Source organism: Capra hircus, chromosome 20 (assembly GCF_001704415.2).
Source record: "Capra hircus breed San Clemente chromosome 20, ASM170441v1, whole genome shotgun sequence".
Lineage (NCBI taxonomy): Eukaryota > Metazoa > Chordata > Mammalia > Artiodactyla > Bovidae > Capra > Capra hircus.
In genome coordinates, this window is record NC_030827.1 from 39,969,571 (window position 1) to 39,995,066 (window position 25,496).

At 42.9% G+C, this 25,496-nt stretch overlaps 1 protein-coding gene across 1 annotated transcript in view; it reads left to right on the forward strand.

Moving 5' to 3' along the window:
* Positions 1-25,496, forward strand: part of ADAMTS12 (ADAM metallopeptidase with thrombospondin type 1 motif 12) — a 389,258-nt gene that overhangs the window by 135,905 nt on the left and 227,857 nt on the right. The window contains exon 3 of the mRNA XM_005694823.3: positions 2,204-2,354. Coding sequence (XP_005694880.2) covers positions 2,204-2,354 — 151 coding nt within the window. The remainder of the gene's footprint in view (positions 1-2,203; positions 2,355-25,496) is intronic.

The following is a 25,496-nucleotide window of genomic DNA, read 5'->3' on the forward strand; positions in this document are numbered from 1 at the left end:
AAAAAAAAAAAAAAAAACTGTCAGCAAATGTGAGCAAATTTGAAGTCAGATGTCAGCTATTGGCGTTGGTAGTTAAAATATCATCATTGTGCATTTGTAAAGCAGCTTGCATGGCACTTTGATAAACCTCAGTTCATTTGCTCCTCCTGACAGCCCTGTGAAGTGGTAAGCATTATCTACATTTTACAGGTTGAGTGACCTATTCAAGGTCACACAGCTATTCTTATGCCTTTCAGTAATTTTTTTTTTCTATTCTTATTATCGAAGATACATAAAAGTCAGTAATCAAAATAAGAAGGTGTGAGGTGTATATTCAGATCTGGTTATATTACTGATATGAAGTGTTGAGTCATTGGAAAAGTCCCTGATGCTTGGAAAGATTGAAGGCAGGAGGAGAAGGGGGTGATGGAGGATGAGATGGTTGGATGTCCGACTCGGTGGACATGAGTTTGAGTAAACTCCGCAAGATCGTGAAGGACAGGGAAGCCTGGTGTGCTGCAGTCCATGGGGTCACAAAGAGTCAGACACAATTTAGTGACTGGACAGCAACAACAGTGAGGCACCATTCTGGAAAGACCCCAGAGTCAAAGCCTGTTCAACAGAGAGCATTTCCCTTCATGGAGCCCCTTTTGCTTCCTAACCTGGGGTGAGGGCAGGGGATGCACTCAGCTCATCTTCAGACTCACCTATGGAGAAGAGCAGCCCTGGCTTGCTGAGATATGACGAGCAACCTTGAACTTTGGGGCTTGTTCACAGTTGTCCTAACCTCAAACTTTCCAGGTTTATTTTTGTAAACAATATTCATTGAACTGTTATGTTGACTCTGGAGACCCTAAGACAATGAAAAGACATGAAATTTGACATCTGAAAAGAGTCTAAAAACAGATAAGATTGTAGGCCACACCCTTTTCTAGGAACTTTGCATATATTAACTCATTTAATCTTCATGGCATCCCTTGGTTATCCTCATTTTTCAGTTGAGAAAGCTCAAACTGAGCAAGTCATCTGTCCCACATCACAGAGCTAAAAAGTGGAGGAGCTGGAATGTGAACACAGGCTAATTCCAAAGTCTGAGCTCTTGGTCAGTCCAATGTGATGCTGCAAACTGGGTGTCTGCGGCAAGCCATCTTTTTCATCAACCTAGGATTCAGATCCTGAGAGTTAAGTCTGTCATAGGAGGTCATTGGCAAAGCAGCTTCTAAATATCTTAAATGGGCACTCAGAAACTTTCACAAAGAGAAGACAGAGTTGTTGGCTAGACTACCCTTCTTCTAGACCTGACCTCCAGAAAGAGTTACTTGTTGCCCATCATTTCCCAACTTATTGCTAATTGCCATATCTATGAGATGAGAGTGCCTGCTTTAGACTCCTGGAAACTCAAGTCTCAGATCAGTATTATATTTCTTTGTTTCCTTGAGAGCAGAATGGCATTAAACACTTCAAGTCAAACCACCATGGGACTTTCCTGGTGGTCCAGTGGTTGAGAATCTGCCTGTCAGTGCTGGGGACATGGGTTCGATCCCTGGTCCAGGAAGATTCACACGCCATGGGGCAACTAAACTTGTGCACCACAGCTATTGAGCCTGAGCCCTAGAGCCCATACTCCACAACTACAGAAGCCCTCACACCCTAGAGCCTATGCTCTACAACAAGAGAAGCCGCAGCAATGAGAAGCTCACATGCTGCAATTAGAAAGTAGCCTTCGCTCATCATGACCAGAGGCCGGCAATGAAGACCTAGTGCAGTCAAAATGAAATAAGCAAATAAGATGAAACCACATGTGAGCCTGTAGCCGGGCTACCCACATACAGATAAATGTTTCCCCCAAATGTCCATGAGATATGAACTACAAGTTCCATAACAGGGCAACCGGGAAGCCCTGTTCCTAATTTGAGATTGATAGATAACCAGCAATCTGCAAACCTGAAAAATTGTTTGCTACTTTTGGATATGTTTGTGTATGTACACTTTTTTTCATTAGTGTCTCAAAGGGCTCATGACCCCCAAACATTTACTAACTATGACTATGAAGACATTTCACTGAATTATTTACATGTCACTTTTCTGTGAGACCAAATGGCAGAGTATGAAAGTCTTGAGTTTCAGAGATCATCCTAATCTATATAATTTTCACTTTATGAATTTTCTTCGTCCAGATAAAGAATGGATTCAAATAAAACCTTTGTCTTGCATGCATTTACAGACTGGATTTTTCCATCTACCACATGGAGACTTTTTCATTGAGCCTGTCAAAAAGCATCCGCTGGCTGATGGAGAGTACCACCCGCACGTCATATACAAGAGGCAGAGGCGAAGCATCCCAGAGATGAAGGAGCCAGCCTGTGGATTAAAGGGTATTGTCCTTAATCTCCTCACAGGATGCAGGAGTTTGTTTAGCTCTGTTTTTTTTTTTTTTTTATGAGACCTGTTATTATTCAAATCTGTTTTCTCTTCCCCACTCTGTGGCCAGAAAATATGTACCATTATACATTTCACTTCTCTGTACTCAAGTCTGTATTCTTAACAGAAAAGGGGAAAGGAATCTCCTACTACCTTGCCACGTTGGTTGATGCTATTTATATGGTATTAGTAATGCTGAAATTTTTTTAAGTCTCTTTTTAATTCCTTAGAGGAAGTTTAGAGACAGTGCTTTTTCAGTATCAGCAATGTTATAATACATTGATGTGGAATATTACTAGACAGCTAAATATTTGATGATGCTGATAATGATATGTGAAGAGAAACTGAAAAAATACCGACATGTTATCCGATGATAAATTCAGCTAAGGTTCTTTTGGCTGAGGTCTTCCTTGAATATAAATCTTGTTCCATCAACTATTTGCACAGCTTCATTAGAGTAGGAACTCCCTCCCCAAACAGTATGTAACATAGTATAGATGCAAAGTAGAAATTCAGTAAATCATTAAAATGCAATAAAGAGTGACTTGTAGCCACATAGATGAATCTAGAATCTAGAGTGTATCCAGTCCACATAACACTGATAAAAAGAAAAATGTGAGGCTTATAGATGTGGAGGAAGTGTCAGTTCTTTGTGACTATCTCCTTTCCTAAGACAGTAAGCGAAATGCAGTATTTACCTGACAGCTAAAGGCTGCAGAATAAGTTAATATGCTGGCAATTATTCCTAAAGTATACTTGACATTTGGAATTTTAAAATCTTGGCATATTGAAATGTGCTGGTCTCTCTGAGCCAGGTAATTGCAGTGTTCTTGTACTGTGTTACACTGGAATTCACTGACACTAACCATGTCATTAACCCACATTAAGGTATACCTTGGGCTTAGGGAGATTGGTGCTGCCAGATTGAATTACTGTGATTATATCGAGAAAGATCACCTTTCCTTGTGGAAAACATTCCATCTTTGTAATGTTCAAAGCAGGAACACCCCTGGCATTGAATAAAAAGATGTAGTTTAAAAGTACTCTAGGACTTCAGGAGAGAAAGTGAATCATTTCCCCTAAAATGTCCCTTCATTTGCATTTATTTCCCAAATAGAAAGGTACTTGGGAATTTCACAGTCTTTTTTAATATGGCCCAGTGAAATCAACCCAGACCTTTAATGTGATGTTATTTTGTTATCAATTTGATCAGTTTGAACTAAAATTTCTTAACCAGTTTTGTTTGCTGTTCTAAGTGTTATATTTCCTGAGCCCTGTCAAAGTTCTTGTTCAACTTTCTGGATTCTGTGTTAAATGATGGGAAAATACAGATTGCTGGAATTAAATCTAGAGCAAATTTCAAAGCCTCATTTTATTGACCTTGACAAGCTCCCTTTTCTTTGGATTTTTGATGGGAACATATCATACTGGGACTTGAGTGGAGCTTAGATCGAAGTATCTGGGGGGAGTCTGGTTTTTGGAAGCTGGGTAAGTGGAGTCAGGTTAGATGACCACACCTGCAGGGTCAACTATGGCAGAAAGGGGTCCAAGGAGTAAAGTCAGGTTTGGAGATTTCATTCATCAGGACACTAGGCTGGAAACACAGGGTCTGGTTCCTGACATGTATTTTTGTGGTCAGAAACTATTCATTCAATCAACAAGTATCTGTTGGGTGTCTGTTGGGTACCAGCACTTTATGTCTGGTGCTCTCCAAGATTCTGTGGGTACAGTTGTGTGTAGAATTAGACCTTGGTCTGAAGAGTGTCAGCCTGGATTTAGGCTAGATTTTATCTTTAATATGTGGTAAGATCATGAAAGGAAATGAAATCTGAATATATGCGTTGGACTTTTTGTTCCACCACATTGTGTTTGTGCCAGGACAAGTAGCTGGAATTCCTTTTTTTCTGTTGTAGACACTCCCATTATGTGACTTTCACTTGCACTGGTCTTCTGTGAATGGATCTGAACTGCTTCCAGTTTGGGGCTATTATACATTATATTGCACAGATCATCTTGTATGTGTTTTTTTAAGAACACAGGCTCATAAGGTTTTCCAGGACATATAACTAGTATGGAATGAAAGCAGTGTCTCATAGGATATATACATCTGTGACTTTACCAGATGTAAAATTGCTTTCCAGAGTTGTTCAGGAGCAGTGAACATAGCAGTTCCCACTGTTACATATTTTAATACTTGATATTCTCATTTATAAATTTTGCCAGTCTGGGGAAGGTAGAGTGGAATCTTTCTCTGCTTACTGGTGAAGGTACACATTTTCTGCTGTGAAGTCGGGCCCCAAACCTATGGTTTGTGGCTGTAGGTGTTCCAGGAGTAGTTTCCCGCCCTCTACTCAGAGTTGAAGCCCAGAGAGCCAACTTTAGGTTTGGTTACTTGTGTCTTTGTTTCTGGCTTCACTTTTTCACTTAATGGATCCTGATCTGGCTTTTCACCTAGGTGGGTCCTAAACTTGCCTCTTCTTTCCAGAGCAGAAATAGAGGGGCAGCAGTGAGCTCCATATACCAATCAGGGGTCAACCAGGGAAGCTAAGAGGTTTCTTGCAAGAAGTTGTCTACATGATACTGGGGGGCTGGCTAGGCAAATCCAGAATCAATGGGCAGGAGGGGCAGGCTGCCTCTCTCATCCATAGGCTGAAGTACCTGTCCATGGGCAGAGTTTCTTCATTTGGGAAGTCTCAGCTCTGCCTTTAAGGTATTTTGACTGATTGAATCTGGCCTACTAGATTATCAAGAATAATGTTAAATTCAACTGATTATGGACTTCAATTACAGTTACAAAATGCCTTCAGTCTTCCTAGGTGGTTCAGCTGTAAAGAATCTGCCCGCTAATGCAGGAGACCCAAGTTCGATCCCTGGGTCACGAAGATCCCCTGGAGAAGGAAATGGCAACCCACTCCAGTATTCTTGCTGGGAAATCCCATGAACAGAGCAGCCTGGTGGCCACAGTCTGTGGGGTCACAAAGAGTAGGACATGACTTGGCAACTAAACAACAGCAGGAAAATACCTTCACAGCAACACCCAGATTAGTGTCTGAATAAATAAGACTGTAGCCAAGGCGAGTTGACACAAAAAAGATCATCACACTGCATCTTTAACCTTTCTCCTGAATTTCTGCTGACTTCTTTTTGATTTATGGCCTCTGAAGATTTTTTGGCCCCGCTTTTAAATGCTGTAAGCTTTGTTAGGGACTTAATACTGGGAGAGTTTTTTTTTTGGAATATCTAGTCTGCCATATTGAAGTCCTAGGTGGATTTCTCTAAGTCTTTTGGAAATGTTCCTTTCTAAGTAGTCTGTACTAATGTTAAATATTATAATAGCATTAACAATTGCTCATTAGTGTTAGCATATCAAATCACTAATCTGATATTGTGTGTTTGGGGGGTACTGTTTATAGTTTTGTTCTGATTTAATGGAAATTCAGTGAGTTGAAGATCTAAGCAATCACCATACTTTCTGTTGAGTCTAAAATACACTGTTAATTTTCCTTGGCTAACAGTGCACTTTCTTGGTACAACCTGCCCGAGGCTTATTTTGAATTTCTTGAATTCCTGATTGCCATATGATTATAGCTACTCTGCAGTGATCCATGCTTTGCCTTGCTATGAGGTAGTTAAAATTTTAATTGTTATTCAATAGTTTTTATTTTTCTTTTAGTGAAGTGATGTTTATTTTTGATGACCTGTCTTTCAGGACTGGTAGGAAGATTGGCAAAGTGCTTCTAGCTTTTCCCAGTGAGAGGAATGAAAAAATTATTGGAAAGAACTTGGGGGAATACTTCTTTGGGAAAATAAAATGGTAACCTGGTTAGTTTTGTTTGCTTAGTAAAATCCAAGACCAAGACTGTAGGAATTCAGAGCACTAGCACCTTAGAAATGTTTCTCTGTAGTGATGAGATACTTATTTATCCAGTCAAAAGCCCTTATTCTTTAGCCAGACCTCACCAGGGTAGTTTCTTTCTTTGCATTTTCTCAGCACTTGACAATTTTTTACTCATTTCAGGTCCATACATTCCCATTCCGCAAACAGGAAACAGCTTCCCTAGGAAGCGTGGCATCTGTTCATTTAATCTCCTCCAGGTGCTCTGTGCTGGGCATATGTTGTCAGAGTGAGTGGGACTGTGCTGAAATTGGGGTAGAATTTGGAAGGCAAAGGAAACTGGGGAGTCCGTTCTAGGCTGGAAAGGGGATTTGGATCAATAAGAGCAAAGGATCACTTTCAGCTAAAAGGTGATTCTCTCATACAGCAGAAAGGTTTTTTTTGTTCCTTAGAAATCCTATTCCCTTTTAAAAATTAATTTTTATTGGAGCATAGTTGCTTTACAATGTTATGTTAGTTTTTACTGTACAGTGAAATGAATCAGCAGTGCATATATACATATCCCCTCCCCTTTGGACTTCCTTCTCATTCAGATCACAGAAATGTTAGATGAGTAGTTAGCTGTTAAACTCTTCTTCCCTTCCCACAACTCTGTAGGGAAACACACACACACAAGGTATCTTGATGAGAAGTGGCTCCTAGCTTTGCCCTTGGTCATCCTCGTGTTTCCATGTACCTTCAGTGAGGCTGGGAGGATATTTATCCTGTTCTGACCCTCTTCTGGCTCCCTCTCCCTGCAGAGATGGGGAGGGCTGTCTCATTGCTGCATCCCAGTCCGGTATGCTCACAGCTGAAGCCATCAATGACCCTTATAGGACCATGATACTGTCCCTAAAAAATGAACAACTGAGTCTCTAGCTCAAAGCTCTGTGTGGCAAACAAACTCCTGGGTTTTCTTCTTTGATTCATGCCTTCAATCAACATATGTTATCAAGTCTTGTCATTTCTGCTACCTAATAGTTTTCTAAATATGTCTGCCTTCAGCATCGTAAGCTTTCACTTGGATCACTGAAGTCTCCCCACCCTTGGTCTCACCTGTTAGAAGCCAGAGAAATATTTCTAAAGCAAATCAGCTCATCTCTTTCCCGTGTTAAAAGCCTGCCAGCATGCCCTCAGGATAGAGGCCCAGCTGTTAAGTGAGTTTTAGGATCTCTTTCTTTCTGTGACTTTTACCTGTTTCTCCAGTTTCATCTCTTGCCATTCCAAATATAGTCTGTGCCATCCTGAACTACTGTTTATCTCCAATAAGCTTTGCTTTTCACTGCCTCCAGCCCTTGCGCTTAGAGCCCTTCTTCAGAAACACATTCTCCCCAGTGCCTTACTGGCTCAGAAGTATTTATCTCTAGGACTCATACATGGCTTCCTTTAGAAAACCTTCTAGACTGCCAAAAGAATAGGTTCTGCTGTGTTAGATGTCTCTCCTGTGACTGTTATCTCCAGCTACTTGCCTTGCCATGGGCTTTATCATATAATGAACGTCTATCTGTGTCCTTCTCTAGGCAATAAGCTCAACAAGGATAAAAATCAGGTCTGCTCATTCACAGGTGTGTCCCCAAGATTTGGCAGACTTCCTGGCCAGGGTAGCAACTCAGAAATGTTGAACTTCAAAAGTATTGAATTTACTGACCATCTGTGCTGCATCTGGCAGCTGACTGGATACTTGTATTTTCACCTCTGTGGAGCCAGTTTAACCCATGAGAATACCCATGCCTTCCTGCGGGAGTTCACCCAGACTCACATCCATTGAGTCGGTGATGTCATTCAGCCATCTCATCCTCTGTTGTCCCCTTCTCCTCCTGCCCCCAATCCCTCCCAGCATCAGTCAATGAGTCAACTCTTCGCATGACCTGGCCAAAGTATTGGAGTTTCTTCAGCTTTAGCATTATTCCTTCCAAAGAACACCCTGGACTGATCTCCTTTAGGATGGACTGGTTGGATCTCCTTGCAGTCCAAGGGACTTTCAAGAGTCTTCTCCAAGCTGATACTGCAATACCTTACTGTTGAGGAGGAAAATACAAGACAAAGATGTGGCCTGAGGCTGTAGCTGAAAGCAGCTACTTTGAATTCTTGTTTTGGAAAAAAAAAAAAAAAGAGGATGGAAAGATAGATAAGAGAAAGCAAGAGATGTTTATTTACTCCACAAGCTCCTACCTGGTGCCAGGTACGGTTCTAGATCTGGGGGTGCGATGGTGAGCGTAATGGTGATCCTGGCAGGAATGTGGGGATGGAGGCCTCAGGGAGCCATCAGCAAGGGGTGTTCAGGCACACCTTCTCAGTGGAGGCGAAGAAGAAGAGCAGATGCCTTGGGAGATGGGTGGGTCAGAGAGGACCAGGTCAGTCATCTGCAGCCGAGTGCTGGTCTTCGAACCTAGAGCACACGTGGCTTCCAGCTTCCTGCTGAGAGTGGGAAGATGAATTCTCAGCTGGTCCACTAAGCAAACTGCTGGTGTTGTTTCAGTCTCATTTCAAATGCTCCTTCCTTATGAGGCCTCTCCCCTCCATGTAGGACTGATGGGTCCCTTTCCTGAGCTCACTCTGCATTTTGCTGTGGCCTCTGGTTGCCATCTACATGCCTTCCTACAGCTCTGCCCCTCCTTCCCTGCCTGCTAGGCGTTCCTGGATGTAGGCTCACCCCAGGGCCTTTGCACTCAATATTCCCTCTGCCTGCAATACGCCTCTCATCACAATAAACTGTGGAAAATTCTGAAAGAGATGGGAATACCAGACCACCTGACCTGCCTCTTGAGAAACCTATATGCAGGTCAGGAAGCAACAGTTAGAACTGGACATGGAACAACAGACTGGTTCCAAATAGGAAACCAGTCAATAGTATGTCAAGGCTGTATATTGTCACCCTGCTTATTTAACTTATATGCAGAGTACATCATGAGAAACACTGGGCTGGAATCAAGCTTGTTGGGAGAAATATCAATAACCTCAGATATGCAGATGACACCACCCTTATGTCAGAAAGTGAAGAGGAACTAAAAAGCCTCTTGATGAAAGTGAAAGAAGAGAGTGAAAAAGTTGGCTTAAAGCTCAACATTCAGAAAACGAAGATCATGGCATCTGGTCTCATCACTTCATGGCAAATAGATGGGGAAACAGTGTCAGACTTTATTTTGGGGAGCTCCAAAATCACTGCAGATGGTGATTTCAGCCATGAAATTAGAAGACGCTTACTCCTTGGAAGGAAAGTTATGACCAACCTAGATAGCATATTGAAAAGCAGAGACATTACTTTGCCAACAAATGTCCGTCTAGTCAAGGCTATGGTTTTTCCAGTGGTCATGTATGGATGTGAGAGTTGGACTGTGAAGAAAGCTGAGTGCTGAAGAATTGATGCTTTTGAACTGTGGTGTTGGAGAAGACTCTTGAAAGTCCCTTGGACTGCAAGGAGATCCAACCAGTCCATCCTAAAGGAGATCAGTTCAGGTTGTTCTTTGGAAGGAATGATGCTAAAGCTGAAGAAACTCCAATACTTTGGCCAGGTCATGTGAAGAGTTGACTCATTGACCGATGCTGGGAGGGATTGGGGGCAGGAGGAGAAGGGGACAACAGAGGATGAGATGGCTGGATGACATCACTGACTCAATGGATGTGAGTCTGGGTGAACTCCGGGAGATGGTGATGAACAGGGAGGCTTGGCGTGCTGCAATTCTTGGGGTCGCAGAGTCAGACACGACTGAGCGACTGAACTGAACTGAACTGAAGATCTTTTCATGGCTCATTCTTTCACACTAGTCAGGTCTCTGCTCAAAAATCACCCAATCAAGGAAGCCTTCCTTGACCACTAAGTAGGGTAGCCTTCTCTCTCTCACTTTGTAAACCATTTCTCCTGCTTTATTTATTTTCATAGCACTTGTCCGCATCTGATGTTATTTTACCTATTTGCTTATTATCTATCTCTCCCAAAACAAGAATGTGAGTTTCATGAGAGCAAATAATTCCTGGCTTTTGAACTCTGCTGAATCCCCACTGCCTTGGACAGAGCCTGTCATAGCAAGCACCTGGTAAATGTTGAATTAATGAGTAAGTAAATAAATGAATGAGTCATAGCTTCATTGATGGTTTTTCTGGTGAACTTGTTTTCTGTTTTCACCATGAGACTCATCTTTGCATCCCAAGAGTCAGAGATACTTGTATCCAAGGCCAATGTCTGATTCATAGTTGTTTGTATGATAAATGTTTGTCCATTGAATGAAGGCATGATGTGTGTTTCCAATGGGGTCCTGCAGGTGTGAGCAGGACATGCATCTTACCTGTGCTAGGGGTCTCAGCATTCCAGGAGTGCTCTGAGTCACTGAGGCAAGGCAGATGTGTTCTTTTGGCAATTAATATTAACTGTATGTTTGTCTCACAGCTTGATTAATGCCAGCATTTGGGAAAACAAAGAATCCCCCTCTCCAGACACATACACTCAGTCAGTCCCATTTCTGTGCAGCAGCTGAGAGTCTTGTTAAATAGCCACAAATTCATTATGGAGAAGGAAGTTTACTTGTTAGATTTGAAATTAAATATTTGAAAAAATGATAAATGCACTTTATGTTCCCAATTTTGTCCTCCAAAGGCTCAAGAATTGTGTCCCCAGGGTGTTTCTTGGGTCAGTAAGCCAAAGATTAGAAGGTTCCAGTGTTTATTTCCATTGGTTTGTATGTCATTGATTGGCCTTCTTTCAGTTAGAAAATTTTAATTTGTTGCTTCCTATGGACGAGATACTAAGGGACAAAGTTCTTAACATTCATAGTTGGACTCTGCCCTCACAAACTTATATAATCTAGTGGGAGGAGAACTTAAAAATTATAAAAGTAATGTGTAGAGCATTGAGGCTGTAAGAATATCTAGAAGAGGAACTTGATTGATTGGGGTTTAGAGAAGGCCTCTCCGAGAGAAGCCATAGACTGGGTATAGATTCTTAGTGAACTGTTTTCCCTGAGATCACTTCGACAGAATATCCAAATTTTGAGGGTCAGTATCGATCACTGATTGAATTTTGTCCCCCAACTCTTATGTTTAAAGAAGACTGAACACCAAAGAATTGATGCTTTTGAGCTGTGGTGTTGGAGAAGACTCTTGAGAGTCCCTTGGAGATCAAGCCAGTCAATCTTAAAGGAAATCAATCTTCAATATTCATTGGAGGGACTGATGCTGAAGCTCCAATACTTTGGTCACCTGATGTGAAGAACTGGCCCTTTGGAAAAAACCCTGATGCTGGGAAAGATTGAAGACAGGAGAAGAAAAGGACAATAGAGGATGAGATGGTTGGATAGCATCACTGACTCAATGGACATAAGCCTGAGCAAGGTTCAGGAGTTGGTGATGGACAGGGAAGCCTGGCGTGCTGCAGTCCATGGGATTGGAAAGAGTTGGACACCACTAAATGACTGAACAACAACAACTCATATGTCAAAGGTTAGAACTTCTAACCCTTAGCATCTCACAATGTGACTGTAGCTGGAGATAGAATCCTTGAAGAGGTAATTAAATTGAAGTAAGTCCTCCTGGCCTCCTGCTTTGCACTCTGACACCTCTTCTAGTGCGACCCTACCAGGGCAGTGACTAGGTTGCACTGGGGTGGGAGAGGGATGTGTTCCCTGGCTGCCCTCTGCTCCCCAGCCAGAGCCTGGGCGCACACTCAGGAGGTTCAGGATGGTGTGTGCATCCCACAGTGACTTGAGGTGAGGTGACAGTGCTCCTCTCCATCCAGCGGGTGGCTTGCAGAGGGACCACTCCACCACCTCCCATTCACGTACTGAATATATCTCGGCATGGTATTTGCAATTCCTGGGGGGTCGCCCTTCTGCTGTGAGTTGCGATGATGGGCTGTGGGAAGGAAAGAGTGGTTTCCCTACCCCTGGCCTGGGCCCTGTGTTTTCATTTTGTGCTGCACTCTACAAAAAGTATAGCTAGACCTGAATTTAAAATTGCTTGGCTTGCAGAAGATTAAACCAAATCTGACACATGTTAGTGATATGCCTGAGATACTGCACAGTTAGCCAGAGGTAGAAAGCAATCATTAGGAAGCATCATTTACAGGCAGGGCTTCCCAGGTGGAGCTACTGGTAAAGAACCCACCTGCCAGTACAGGAGATGTAAGAGACATGGGTTTGATCCCTGGGTCCAGAAGACTCCCTGGAGGAGCGCATGGCGATCCACTCCAGTATTCTTGCCTGGAGAGTCCCCATGAACAGAGGAGCCTGATGGGCTACAGTTCATAGCGTCGCAAAGAGTCAGACATGACTGAAGTGAATTAGCACAGCATATATGCAGGCAAGGGAGATTTATATTTTTCTCTTTCCACAGTAGAACTTAGAAATGGACTGGAGTTGGGAGAATCAGGTTTTATAACACCTGTCCTTCTGTAACTTAGATTAGTTACAGGAGCCCTGGCCTCCGTTTCCTTATCAGTTACATGAAGGGGTTGGAAGGTCTTAGCAGATTCCTTTAACTCTCATACGTCATAAGTATGTTTCTGCTCCTGTCTTGTAGTATTAAGAAACAAAGTTGACATTATTCATTCAAACCAGCATGGGTTAACATGACATGAGGTTTGCACACACTGGTGTCTCACACTTAACTGTGAAGATCTTCCCCCCCCCATATATGTATATGTATATATATACTTTATTGCAGTATAGTTCATTTATGGTGTTGTGTTAATCTCTATTGTGGTGGTTTAGTCGCTAAGTTGTGTCAGACTTTTGCGACCCCACGGACTGTAGCCTTCCAGGCTCCTCTATCCATGGAATTTCTCAGGCAAGAAAATACTGGAATGGGTTACCATTTCCTGCTCCAGGGGATCTTCTTGACCCAGTGATAGAACTCGGTTCCTCTGCATTGTGGGGGGATTCTTTACTAACTGAGCCACCAGGGAAGCCCCTGATTTCTACTGCACAGCAATGTAATTTAGTTACACATACATTCTTTGTTCTTCTTTATTGATTTATTTTTTCTGCTGTAAAATTTGTTGAGCTTTATTTGAGTTAGGAAGCAGAAATAAGTTTTTCATGCTCTTGTTATCTTTTTAAGAAAAAATATAGCGGCACTGTTAACATTTTGAATCAAATGTTATCAATCTTTCTTTACCGAATCCATACATTCTTTTTTATATTCTACTCCATTATGGCTTACCATACGACATTGAATATAGTTCCCTGTTCAGTATAGTAGGGCCTTCCTGCTTCTCCATTCTGTATACAATAGTTTGTACCTGCTAATCCCAAACTTCCGCCACCTCCCCCACTTGGGAACCACAAGTCTGTTTTCTATGTCTGTGAGTCTGTTTCTCTTTCATAGGTTCATTTGTATCATATTTTAGATTTTATATAAAAGTGATATCATATAGTATTTTTCTTTGTCTTTCTGACCTACTTCACTTAGCTTTATCTCCAGGTCCATCCATGTTGCTGCAGATGGCATTATTTCATTCTTTTTATGGCTGAATAATATTCAGTTCCGTGTATGCACCACATTTTCTTAATCTATTCATCTGTTGATGGGCACCAATATGTGAACCATGAACTTCCTGATGTTCAAGCTGGTTTTAGAAAAGGCAGAGGAACCAGAGGTCAAATTGCAAACATCTGCTGGATCATGGAAAAAGCAAGAGAGTTCCAGAAAAACATCTATTTCAGCTTTATTGACTATGCCAAAGCCTTTGACTGTGTGGATCACAATAAACTGTGGAAAATTCTGAAAGAGCTGGGAATACCAGACCACCTGACCTGCCTCTTGAGAAATCTGTATGCAGGTCAGGAAGCAACAGTTAGAACTGGACATGGAACAACAGACTGGTTCCAAATAGGAAAAGGAGTACGTCAAGGCTGTATATTGTCACCCTGCTTATGAAGAAACACAAGCTGGAATCAAGATTGCTGGGAGAAATATCAATAATCTCAGATATGCAGATGACAGAAAGTGAAGAGGAACTAAAAAGCCTCTTGATGAAAGTGAAAGTGGAGAGTGAAAAAGCTGGCTTAAAGCTCAACATTCAGAAAACGAAGATCATGGCATCCGGTCCCATCACCTCATGGGAAATAGATGGGGAAACAGTGGAAACAGTGTCAGACTTTATTTTGGGGGGCTCCAAAATCACTGCAGATGGTGACTGCAACCATGAAATTAAAAGGTGCTTATTCCTTGGAAGAAAAGTTACGACCAACCTAGACAGCATATTCAAAAGCAGAGACATTACTTTGTCGACTAAGGTCTGTCTAGTCAAGGCTATGGTTTTTCCTGTGGTCACGTATGGATGTGAGAGTTGGACTGTGAAGAGGGCTGAGTGCTGAAGAATTGATGCTTTTGAAGTGTGGTGTTGGAGAAAACTCTTGAGAGTCCCTTGGACTGCAAGGAGATCCAACCAGTCCGTTCTGAAGATCAACCCGGGGATTTCTTTGGAAGGAATGATGCTAAAGCTGAAACTCCAGTACTTTGGCCACCTCATGCAAAGAGTCAACTCATTGGAAAGGACCCTAATGCTGGGCAGGATTGAGGGCAGGAGGAGAAGGGGACGACAGAGGATGAGATGGCTGGATGGCATCACTGACTTGATGGATGAGAGTCTGAGTGAGCTCCAGGAGTTGGCGATGGGCAGGGAGGCCTGGTGTGCTGCGATTCATGGGGTCGCAAAGAGTCAGACACGACTGAGAGACTGAACTGAACTGAACTGATTGATGGGCATTTACGTTGTTTCCATGTTTTGGTTATTGTATTAATAGTTCTGCTGTGAATATAATGATGCATGTATCTTTTTGAATTACAGTTGTGTTCAGTTATATACTCAGGAGTGGGATTCCTGGATTATATGGTAGCTCTGTTTTTAGTTTTTTGAGGAACCTCCATATTGTTCTCTATTGTAGCTGCACTACTTTACATTCCCACCAACAGTGTAGGAGGGTTCCTTGTTCTCCATACCCTTGCCAGCATTTGTTCTTTGTAGACTTTCTAATGATGGCCATTCATTGTAAGCAGCACCTTGTTATAGCTTTGAATTTGCATTTCTCTAACAATTAGCACTATTGAGCATTTTTAAATAGCAAAGGTCTTGACCCACATCTCTGGTGTCCCTAGAGCCTGGCTCTAAGTGCTCCCTCCTTCTGGCCTTCTGCCCCTGTATTCCCTCACCCCTTCCCACCCTGCATGTGTGAAACAGCACAGGATTCTGCTCCCTCTCTTTACCCTACCCTTGACCTGGAAGGGCCCACAGGACCAGCATTTCAGGGGCCTTAAGCTGGGGCTGCAGAACTTCAGGGTCATGAGTTAGTGGGTGTTTCTGGTCCATCATCATAGTTAACGCATCAAAGGGAAGGAGTGGCAGCCCAGCACTGAACCTGGACCCGAGATCTAATGCTGGGAAAGGAGAGGTGAGGGCATGGTGTGGTACCTAGTTAAAAAGACTCCATGTATATTTGTTGTTGTTTAGTCGCTAAGTCAGGTCTGACTCTTTTGCGATCCCATGGACTGTAGCCTGCCAGGCTCCTCTGTCCATGGGATTCTCCATGCAAGAATACTGGAGGAATTTCCTCCTCCAGGAATCTTTCTCACCCAGCGATCGAACCCAAATCTCTTGCATCTCCTGCATTGGCAGGCGGGTTCTTTACCACTAGTGCCATGTGGGAAGCTCCCATTTATATGTAAGTGCTGTCAAATATGTAAATAACTGACTCATTTGAAAAGACCCTGATGCTGGGAGAGATTAAAGGCAGGAGGAGAAGGGGATGACAGAGGATGAGATGGTTGAATGGGATCACTGACTAAATGGACATGAGTTTGAGTAAACTCCTGGAGTTGGTCATGGACAGGGGGGCCTGGCATGCTGCAGTCCATGGGGTCGCAAAGAGTTGGCCACAACTGAGTGACTGAACTGAACTGAACTGATGTCAAATACAGCGGGCCTGTTATTCTTAGTTGAGGACCTCATGTTTTATCTGCATTCAGAGTTATGTGTGTGTGTGTGTGCATGTGCAGGTGTGTTTAAATGCACCCATCATGCACTTTTGGCTCCAGGAGGCCAGGACAGCTTGCTCAGCTGTGGTGACTCAGGGTTTCATGGACGTTCTTTCCATTCTCGTTAAAGATTCCATGCTGAAAGCCCAGTGTTTTCTCTCAGTCAACAGAGGAGCTCTTTGTTTAATTTAACAGAGAAGGGAGAGTCCATGCTCCTGAGCGGAAAGGCTTCCTTTGCTGAGAAGTTGTGTGAGGAACAATGCTGGCGTCTATGCTGCCAGCAGACAGTCAGCAGGGCAGCCACGCTTCCCAGGGGTCCCAGCTGCTGAAGGTGTGCAGAAAGGGCAGGAGGATTGTGACCTGTGAGGCCACCCCCTCTTCCCTCCACCCTCAGGAAGCATTTATTCAGGAGTCAGCCCTTCTCCCCATTTCATACTGTTCAGGAGTTTGAGCAAACTCTAGGAGATAGTGAAGGACAGGGAAGCCTGGCATGCTGCAGTCCATGGGTTGCAAAGAGTTGGACACGACTGAGTGACTGAACAAGAGCCCTTCTCCCCATCTCCTCTGGAACCCCAAACTTTGGCCCTTTGGTGCTTTCTGCTAGTGGGGTCAGTGAGCACTGAGACACTGAGGACCATCCCTCGCCAGGCTCTTCAGCGCTCTGATGTGACATCTGCAGTCATTCCTGGTGAGCCCGTGAGAATGTGCAGAAGGCGGACAGTGGTCAGTGCAGGGCTGCTGCAGTGGAGACCGGTTGATACAGGATCTGCAGTTATGGAGCATCCCCAAACCCAGGGCTGACCTCAGGTGTGAGAGATGAGAACAAGAAGCCTTTTTCTCATTAGTTCTGTCAGGCTGCAGATCTCCTTTGGCCTCATTTCTCCTAGGAGTATGTAGGGGACGCGCCAGGTTGAGAGAATCAAAGGCACTTCTAATTTGCATGCTTTCTGTTTCTGGGGAATAGCCCCAGTCGAAAGCAAATGCTTAGTGTTGTGGAGAAGGGGAGAAGAGCTCACTGATCAGAGGTGTTCCTTACCTCAGGCCTGAGAAACAAAAGATCAAAGGACAGTTCCCAGAGACAGGGCACAGGTCTGTCCTTCTCATGTTTCTGCCTCTGAGAGGACATGAGTTGGGCTGGTGAGAGTGCATGTCGTGGCCAGCGTCCAAACCCCGGTGGCTCCATCTCACACACCTTGCACTAGCAGCGTATCGTGATAGATTCTTTGGCATCTCTTTTGAGTTTCAATGTACTTCTTGTACTTCTTTCAGATCCCAGTGCTTTGTTGACCACGTCTGTGTCCACATTAGTCTAGGGTCAGGGTGAAGCCTCAGCAGGGGAACCAGGCAAGTTTGCATTTCCACAGGTCAGCAGGCCTTTGGCCAGTGGCTGTTTTCCTACTCCTGCTGTATCCTGTTTCTATCTTCTCATCTGTGAACTGTGAATAATGAACATTTTGTACTGAGGTGTGGGGTAGGGTGGGTCAGTGGGAGCTATAGACTCACAGTTCCTGAGCTACCATTCCAAATTCCATAGACTGCTGAAACCCAAAAGTCTTTTAGTGAATATTTGGCAGTTTGACAATTAATTGGCAAAATGGCCTGCATTGATGTGAGACTGTATGATTTTCATATATCCTAATCAGTGAGACCTGCTGTACATTTCATTGCAGAAGAATCCACATATTTATTTCAGGATACTACCCTAGACCCTAGTAGGGATGCTCAGATCATATGATCCAAATTGCTTTATTATCAAATTGTGGCAACATAGCATAAACATTAAGCCTAACATCGTACAGTTTTTAAGCATGCAATTCAATACTGTTAATGTGTATTCATATGATTGTGTGATCAATTTCTAGAACTCTTTCCTCTTGTGAAACTGAAACTCCACCCCCAGTAAACAATGGCTCCCTATTTCCTCTACCCCTGCCCCCTATCCCTGGCAACCACCATTCTACTTTCCAAATTACATTTATAATTGCAAAAATCTTGACTTCAACACACAAGCTTTGGGAAGCTTCCCTAAGCTTTGGGAAGAGGGCTTATGGACCTGAATGAAGGAAGGCAGTTGGCCAACATTTGACAGAGAGTCCCTGGAGAAGGAAATGACAACCCACTCCAGTATTCTTGCCTAGAGAATAGCATGGACAGAGAAGCCTGGAGGGTTACAGTCCATGGGGTCACAAAGAATTGGACATGGCTGAGCACACAAGTACCACCGGTGAGATTTATCATCCTCGACAGCCCAGTTCCTCTCATCTACAGGAGTCTTCTCATCCCTCTGCTTCCCACATCAGGTGCCCATTTGTAAAAGACTGCAAAGCATGGAGAACACGTGCCACTGGATTCTGACTAGTAGCCAAGAGAGTGTGGGTACTGAAATACAGTACTTAATACACTCTCTTTTTTCCCTCTCTGTCATCCCTTAATCTCACTCTTTCCTGGAACATTGAGGGGCATGCATAGTGCTGGCATCAGCATTTTAGTCCCATGCTGTGGGGCATGATACAGGATGTTTTCACAGCGAGAAAGCGTTCAAACCAGCATGCAGACTGAACTTGTGGGGAAGATGCTGACAGCCCACTGAGGCCTCACTGGAGACGTTTGAAGCTGGATTTCTCCGTTTTGCAGAGCTCTCCAGGCATGTCAGGGAAAGCTGTACTGCTTGCTTTGTTATTCCCCAGGAGGGCTCAGCTTAGAGACCTGCTCTGAGTCATGTTCTAACTGGATCGAGTTCAGGAACTGTTTATATGTCATGTGGGAGTGAAGGGCTCCTCAAGGTTATCACTGGAAAACCCATCAGTAGCCAAGTGTCATTATTGAAATGTCCTCTGCACCACCAATTTCATGAACTTCAAGGGGGGTGGGGTGGAATGGAAAAGTGGTTCTCTGCATGGGGCTTAGGCTTTCTTCCCCTGCTTGTAATCTCCAGGGACAAAAGTGGGTGCTCAATAAATTAGAAGCCCATGAACACAAAAATTCAGAGCATGGATAGATCCTCATAAGTATGGTAAAACCTCAAAACCTTAGTACAAGATCTTCCGCTTTGAGGTTATCTGAAATATGCAAAGAGTGGTGTGCTTTCAAGGCAGATTACATTAATTGAGGTGTCTTTATTATCATTATTTCTGTTTAAAAAAATGATAAGAAATCTTCTGCTTCCCCCAAGACAACACTAGAAAACTTTTCATATTATATATAGCCTTGGGAAAAATAAATCATGATCAGTTTCCAGACATCCTCATGGAACATTTCTAATCCAGTGACCAGGGTGCCCCTGAGTGCCAGAGGCGTGGGGTCAGCTCCTTTCTGAACTTAGTGGCATTGGTACCACCATCACTGCCATTGTGTGACCTATGCTGGACACCAGCTGGCCTCTCAGCCGCTTGAAGGTAAGGTGCACTTTCCTGATGAGGCCGTTGGGCAGAAGGGATCTTGAGAAGGAAACAGGTGTGCAGTGGGGCATGGAGGGACCAAAACCAGGAATTAATCTAGAGTCTAGGTCACATTGGACTTCCCAGGTGGCGCTAGTGGTGAAGAACCTACCTGTCAATGCAGGAGATAAAAGAGACACAGGTTCAGTCCTTGGGTGGGGAAAATCCCCTGCAGGAGGAAATGGCAACCCACTCCAGAATTCTTGCCCAGAGAATTCCATGGACAGAGGAGCTTGGCGGGCTACAGTTCCTGGGGTCACAAACAGTCGGATACAACTGAAGTACACATGCACACACGCTAGCTCAAATGTGATCTGAAAGCTAAGATTTTACATTTTTCGATGGTTACATTTAAAATGGTCATATGAGTACTCACATAATGAGCTTGATTTTGCTCCTTGATCTTCAAAGCCTAAAGCATTTATTTACTGGCCCTTTCATAAAAAATTTTTTTCTGACTCCTTGTCAAGATTATAAAGAGTGGTCCCTGGACCAGGAGCATCAGCATCACCTGGGAGCTTGTTGGAAAGTCACACCCTCAGACATCACCCCAGGTTTACTGAATCAGAAACTCTGAGGGTGAGGCCCCCACATCCGTGTTTTAACTGGCCCTCTGGGCAGTTCTGATGCAAGCTAACATTTTCAGAACCACTGATAGAGACTGATAGGGCCATCATTCATGAGTTCATTGATTTATTCCTTAAAAAAAGGAGGGACCTGGGGCAAATTACTTAACCTCAATGTGCCTGGGTTTCTTCAACAGGGAGGGTGGCTGGAAGGATTAAAAGAGATAAGCAAGTATGACATATTAAAGTAAATGCTCAGTGCATTACTATCAAATGTATTGTTTAGGTCTCAGATCAGTTAAAAATCAAGAAGAACTTACCAGAGATATGAGATTTTAGGAGAAGTCATCAGGGCGCCTTGCAGTGAGGTAGGCCTGGAGGAATTCAGATACTGGTCTAGAAATTGATTGCTGAGGGCTCCAGACCCTACTTCCTCCAGGCAGGCTCTGGGCATGTCTCCAGCCCTGACCAGATACCCCAGCTGTTCTTTATTCCAAGGAAGTGCCCTCCCAGCCCTCTTCCCCTCTTTTGGCATCAGCACCCTTCCTGTCAGGCCTCTGGGATTCTTCATTCTTTGGAGTAGGGTCCCACCTCCTAACCCACCCTGGACATAAACTTGCATACTGTCGTCATGACTCAATGTCAGGAAATTTGGGCTCATAAAAATCACTCTTGGGTGGTTGTAAAGGAATTTTAAAAGCTATGTTTTAGCACAGTGAACTGAATGTGTACTACATGTTAGCTGCTGGCCTTGTTATGATTTTTTACAATTTGTAGCTGTTGTTCAAAAACATGTGGCGGCAGAGTCTCAAGCTGGTTAAAGTCAGGAGAAGCAGAAAGCCCTCATGGTCAGCTGAGGTTGCTGGCTGATGTTGCTGCTCCCTCGGGGACTTTGGGCCTCCATCCTCTGCTGTAATTCCTGAGGGCCAGCTTTGCACGGCTGTGCCCTCACCTCTGACCTGGAAGCATTTTGAGCAGCTCAGGCAGAGCCCAGGTTGCTGGAAGGTGGGGTCCTTCTTTGCCTGCATTTGCCAGAGCCCCAAGAGTGGCAGGGTGATGGCTACTTCACTTGGGAGACAGAAGGGTGTTACTCTCCGGTTGCCAGAAGAGGCAGGAACATATCCCTTGGTTACAGAATGGAGGAAAGCAAGGAGGAAATGGGGCCTCTCTGCTGTCCACTGTCCAGCAGTGGCTGACCACTGCTCAGGGGCTGCATCCCTGCCTGACTGCTCAAGCCATTCTTGGCATCGTGATGTTAAGAGCTGACTCGTGTGTGTGTGTGTGTGTGTGTGTGTGTGTGTGTGTGTGTGTGTGTGTTTTGATGGTGGTGAGAGAGTCCAGTCTTTAACATCATAATGATGTGCATGTGAAATCTCTGAGCCACTCTGTGATTTCAGACAAATTTCTGAAGCTCTTGGAGCCTCATTGTCTTCATCTGCAAAATGCACATGGTCCTTACATGGCTCAGTGTCTGTATACATCAGAGAGGATGAAGAGCTCAGAAGTGCTGGTCTCTGGTAAGGGGGCTTGGAGAAGCAGTGTCTTGCTGACATGTGTCCTTGACTACGTGTGGAAGGATGGTTTAGGAAATGGCATTGATGGTGATTCTCAGGAAACTCCAGCTCACATAGCTTCTTGTGGCCAACCACAAAGCCAGCTGGGCTTCCACAAAGCACAGCCCTGTGCTTTGTATTTGGAATGTAAGGACCCAGGGTGCACAGCTGCTTTCACTGGCTGAATCCAATTCATGTTGATATATGGCAAAACCAAAATTGTAAAGTAAAATAAAAAAATAAACAAAACTGATGATCAGTTCCCTTCAGACCAGCTAGTAATTGGTATTGAAGTACCTCCTATAGGCCAAAAGCAATACTAACCACTTGGGAGTACCTCTTACTTAAGACTCACAGCTGTCTTATGAGTAGGTGGTTACTAGTTCCATTTCACAGATAAGAAAACTGAGGCTTGGAAAGGTTAAGTGACTTGCCTAAGCTCATGTTGTTAAAGGTGTCAAGGGCCTGTGTAACTGTAGAACTTGTTCTGACCTACTGTGCTCCAGGACTCTTTTCTGTGATCAGTTTGCTTGAAAAATTTTCATGTGACAGTTTTAATCAAATGTAATTAAAATTTTTTTTGAATAAAAGGAAAAAATAAAAAATTATTTTTCACTGGGAAAATATAGAATGATATAATGAGGAAAATAAAAATTACTCGTAGGCACAAAACCAAAAATAAACCATTATTTGTTAATATTTTATTTTCTATATGTCATAGCCTATGACATATGATATAATCTAATTTAATATTGGATAAAATGTAATATGCTATAGTAATGAAACACACAATTAGGTTGTGTGGAATCTTTTCAGGCAGGTTTTATAGGAAAATTATTCCAAAGCAGTTTTAAGGATTGATTAAAACGCCTCTGTTCGATAGGTTAAATTTTATTTAAACCATTTTCTAATTTGGACATTTTAGACTTTTTTCCCAAATTTTGTTATTATAAAATTCTGTATGATTATTACTCTTGTGTTATAAATTTTGCCATCATTTAAAAATAGTACCTTAGGTTAGATTCCTATAAATGAATTACTGGAAATATTTTTAAGTATTCTCAAAAAGGCGATTTATATTCCTAAAATAATATATAATTATTACTTATATTCTCACCAGCTTTGAGTAGTGTATCTTTAACCTTCTCTAATTTTATGTATAAGATATGTTATCTCATGAGCGCTCTAGTTATTGTTTCTTTGAATGTAAGTGTGCATGTGTGTAACCTAAGTTTTTGAGTCATTTAAAATTCTTCCTCAAGAATCATCTCACCATGTTCTTTTGTCATTTTCCATTGGATCATTAGCATTTTTCTTAATAATTCATAAGAAAGCTTCCTAAATAAATATATAATACATTTGTCATATTTGTAAAAAAAAAACTTTTTCTGTTTTATATGTTTTAATGTTTTTGATACCTAAACATGTTAGAATTTTGCTTAGATATTTTTCTTTGCAATTTCTCCCATTTCTTTTTTGCTTCCAGAGTTCCTCCTTGCCCTAGTATCAGATAAGTATTCATCTCTTTTTTTCTGGTACTTTCTTCATGGCTTGTAATTGGATTTTGAATGAGAGGAAAGATGACGGGTGTATGGCTTATGCCTTGCTTCCTCTGGTGTCTGACCAGACATCTAATCTGTCACAGCATCTTTTCTGGCTCAGCCTGGATGCAGCCCTAGGATATTTCTCAATTGCAGCTTTAGCTGAGACCAGCAGGTCAGAGTTGGACCATGGGGTTATATCTTTTTACCGTCCCTTCAGTTCAGTCAGTTCAGTCAGTCATGTCCAACTGCAGCATGCCAGGCCTCCCTGTCCATCACTAACTCCTAGAGTTTACTCAAAGTCATGTTGATTGAATTGGTGATGCCATCCAACCATCTCATCCTCTGTCATCCCCTTCTCCTCCTGCTTTCAATCTTTCCCAGCATCAGGGTCTTCTCAAATGAGTCAGTTCTTCAAATCAGGTGGCCAGAGTATTGGAGTTTCAACTACAGCATCACTCCTTCCAATGAATATTCAGGACTGATTTCCTTTAGGATGGACTGGTTGGATCTCCTTGCAGTCCAAGGGACTCTCAAGAGTCTTCTCCAACACCACAGTTCAAAAGAATCAATTCTTCAGTGCTCAGCTTTCTTTATAGTCCAACTCTCACATCCATACATGACTACTGGAAAATCCGTAGCCTTTACTAGACAGACCTGTGTAGGCAAAGTAATGTCTCTTCTTTTTAATATGCTGTCTATGTTGGTCATAACTTTTCTTCCAAGGAGTAAACATCTTTTAGTTTCATGGCTGCAGTCACCATCTGCAGTGATTTTGGAGCCCCCAAAAATAAAGTCTGACACTGTTTCCACTGTTTCCCCATCTATTTGCCACGAAGTGATGGGACCAGATGCCATCATCTTTGTTTTCTGAATGTTGAATTTTAAGCCAGCTTTTTCACTCTCCTTTTTCACTTTCATCAAGAGGCTCTTCAGTTCTTCTTTATTTTCTGCCATAAGGGTGGTGTCATCTACATATCTGAGGTTATTTATATTTCTCCCAACAATCTTGATTCCAGTTTATGTTTCATCCAGCCCAGCATTTCTCATGATGTACTCTGCATATAATTTAAATAAGTAGGGTGACAATATACAGCCTTGATGTACTATTTTCCCAATTTGAAACCAGTCTGTTATTCCATGTCCAGTTCTAACTATTGCTTCCTGATCTGCATACAGATTTCTCAAGAGGCAGGTCAGATGGTCTGGTATTCCCGTCTCTTGAATAATTTTCCAGTTTATTGTGATCCACACAGTCACAGTCAAAGGCATTGGTATAGTCAATAAAGCAGAAATAGATATTTTTCTGGAACTCTCTTGCTTTTTTGATAATCCAACAGATGTTGGCAATTTTATCTCTGATTCCTCTGCCTTTTCACGTTCTCTATTGAAACAAATTCTCTGATGTTGTTCAGAGAATGCACACATTCTAACAAGATCCACTCTTAACATTTCTCAGTCCGGGTCACAAGCCATCTTTAGATTTCTGGCATCTTTCTGCTGAACAGCCTCTGCTAGGACAAAGCATCTTATTTCTATCACTCATGCTGCCATTCTAACTGGCCTTAATTTTGAATTTGTCAGTGTGGCCCTCAAGAAGGCGCTTACTCCTTTCTGCCTTATATAACCTCTTAAGACCTCTAGGACTTGACCCCTCATCTTAGTAGACATCACTGGTCCCTCCTTTGGAGCTGGATGCCATGGCCTGTGGGAATTTGGCTTAGTGGTGTAAAGAGCTTGCCTGCCAATGCAAGAAATGTGGTTTGTTCCCTGGGTTAGGAAGATCCCCTGGAGAAGAGAATGGCAATCTACTCTAATATTCTTGCCTGGAAAACCCATAAACAGAGGAGTCTGGTGGGCTACAGTCCATGGGGTCTCAAAGAGTAGGGCATGACATAAGGACTGAGTACGCACGGACACCATGACCGGCCCTTCCATGGCTGTCTTGCCTCATTATCAATCATACCTTTCCAAGGCCTTAGATAAAGGCCGTATCTGAGCACATCTGAATGAAGCTTGGGATTAGATGAAAAGGCAGCAAGGAGCTTCTGTATATTTGCCTGTTCTCTTTAATGATTGCTGTACTGCAAAGGAAAAGAAAGATAAGTAGAGGGGAAACTGGCGTTTACTAGTTCATAATAACAATGATTAAAAATAAA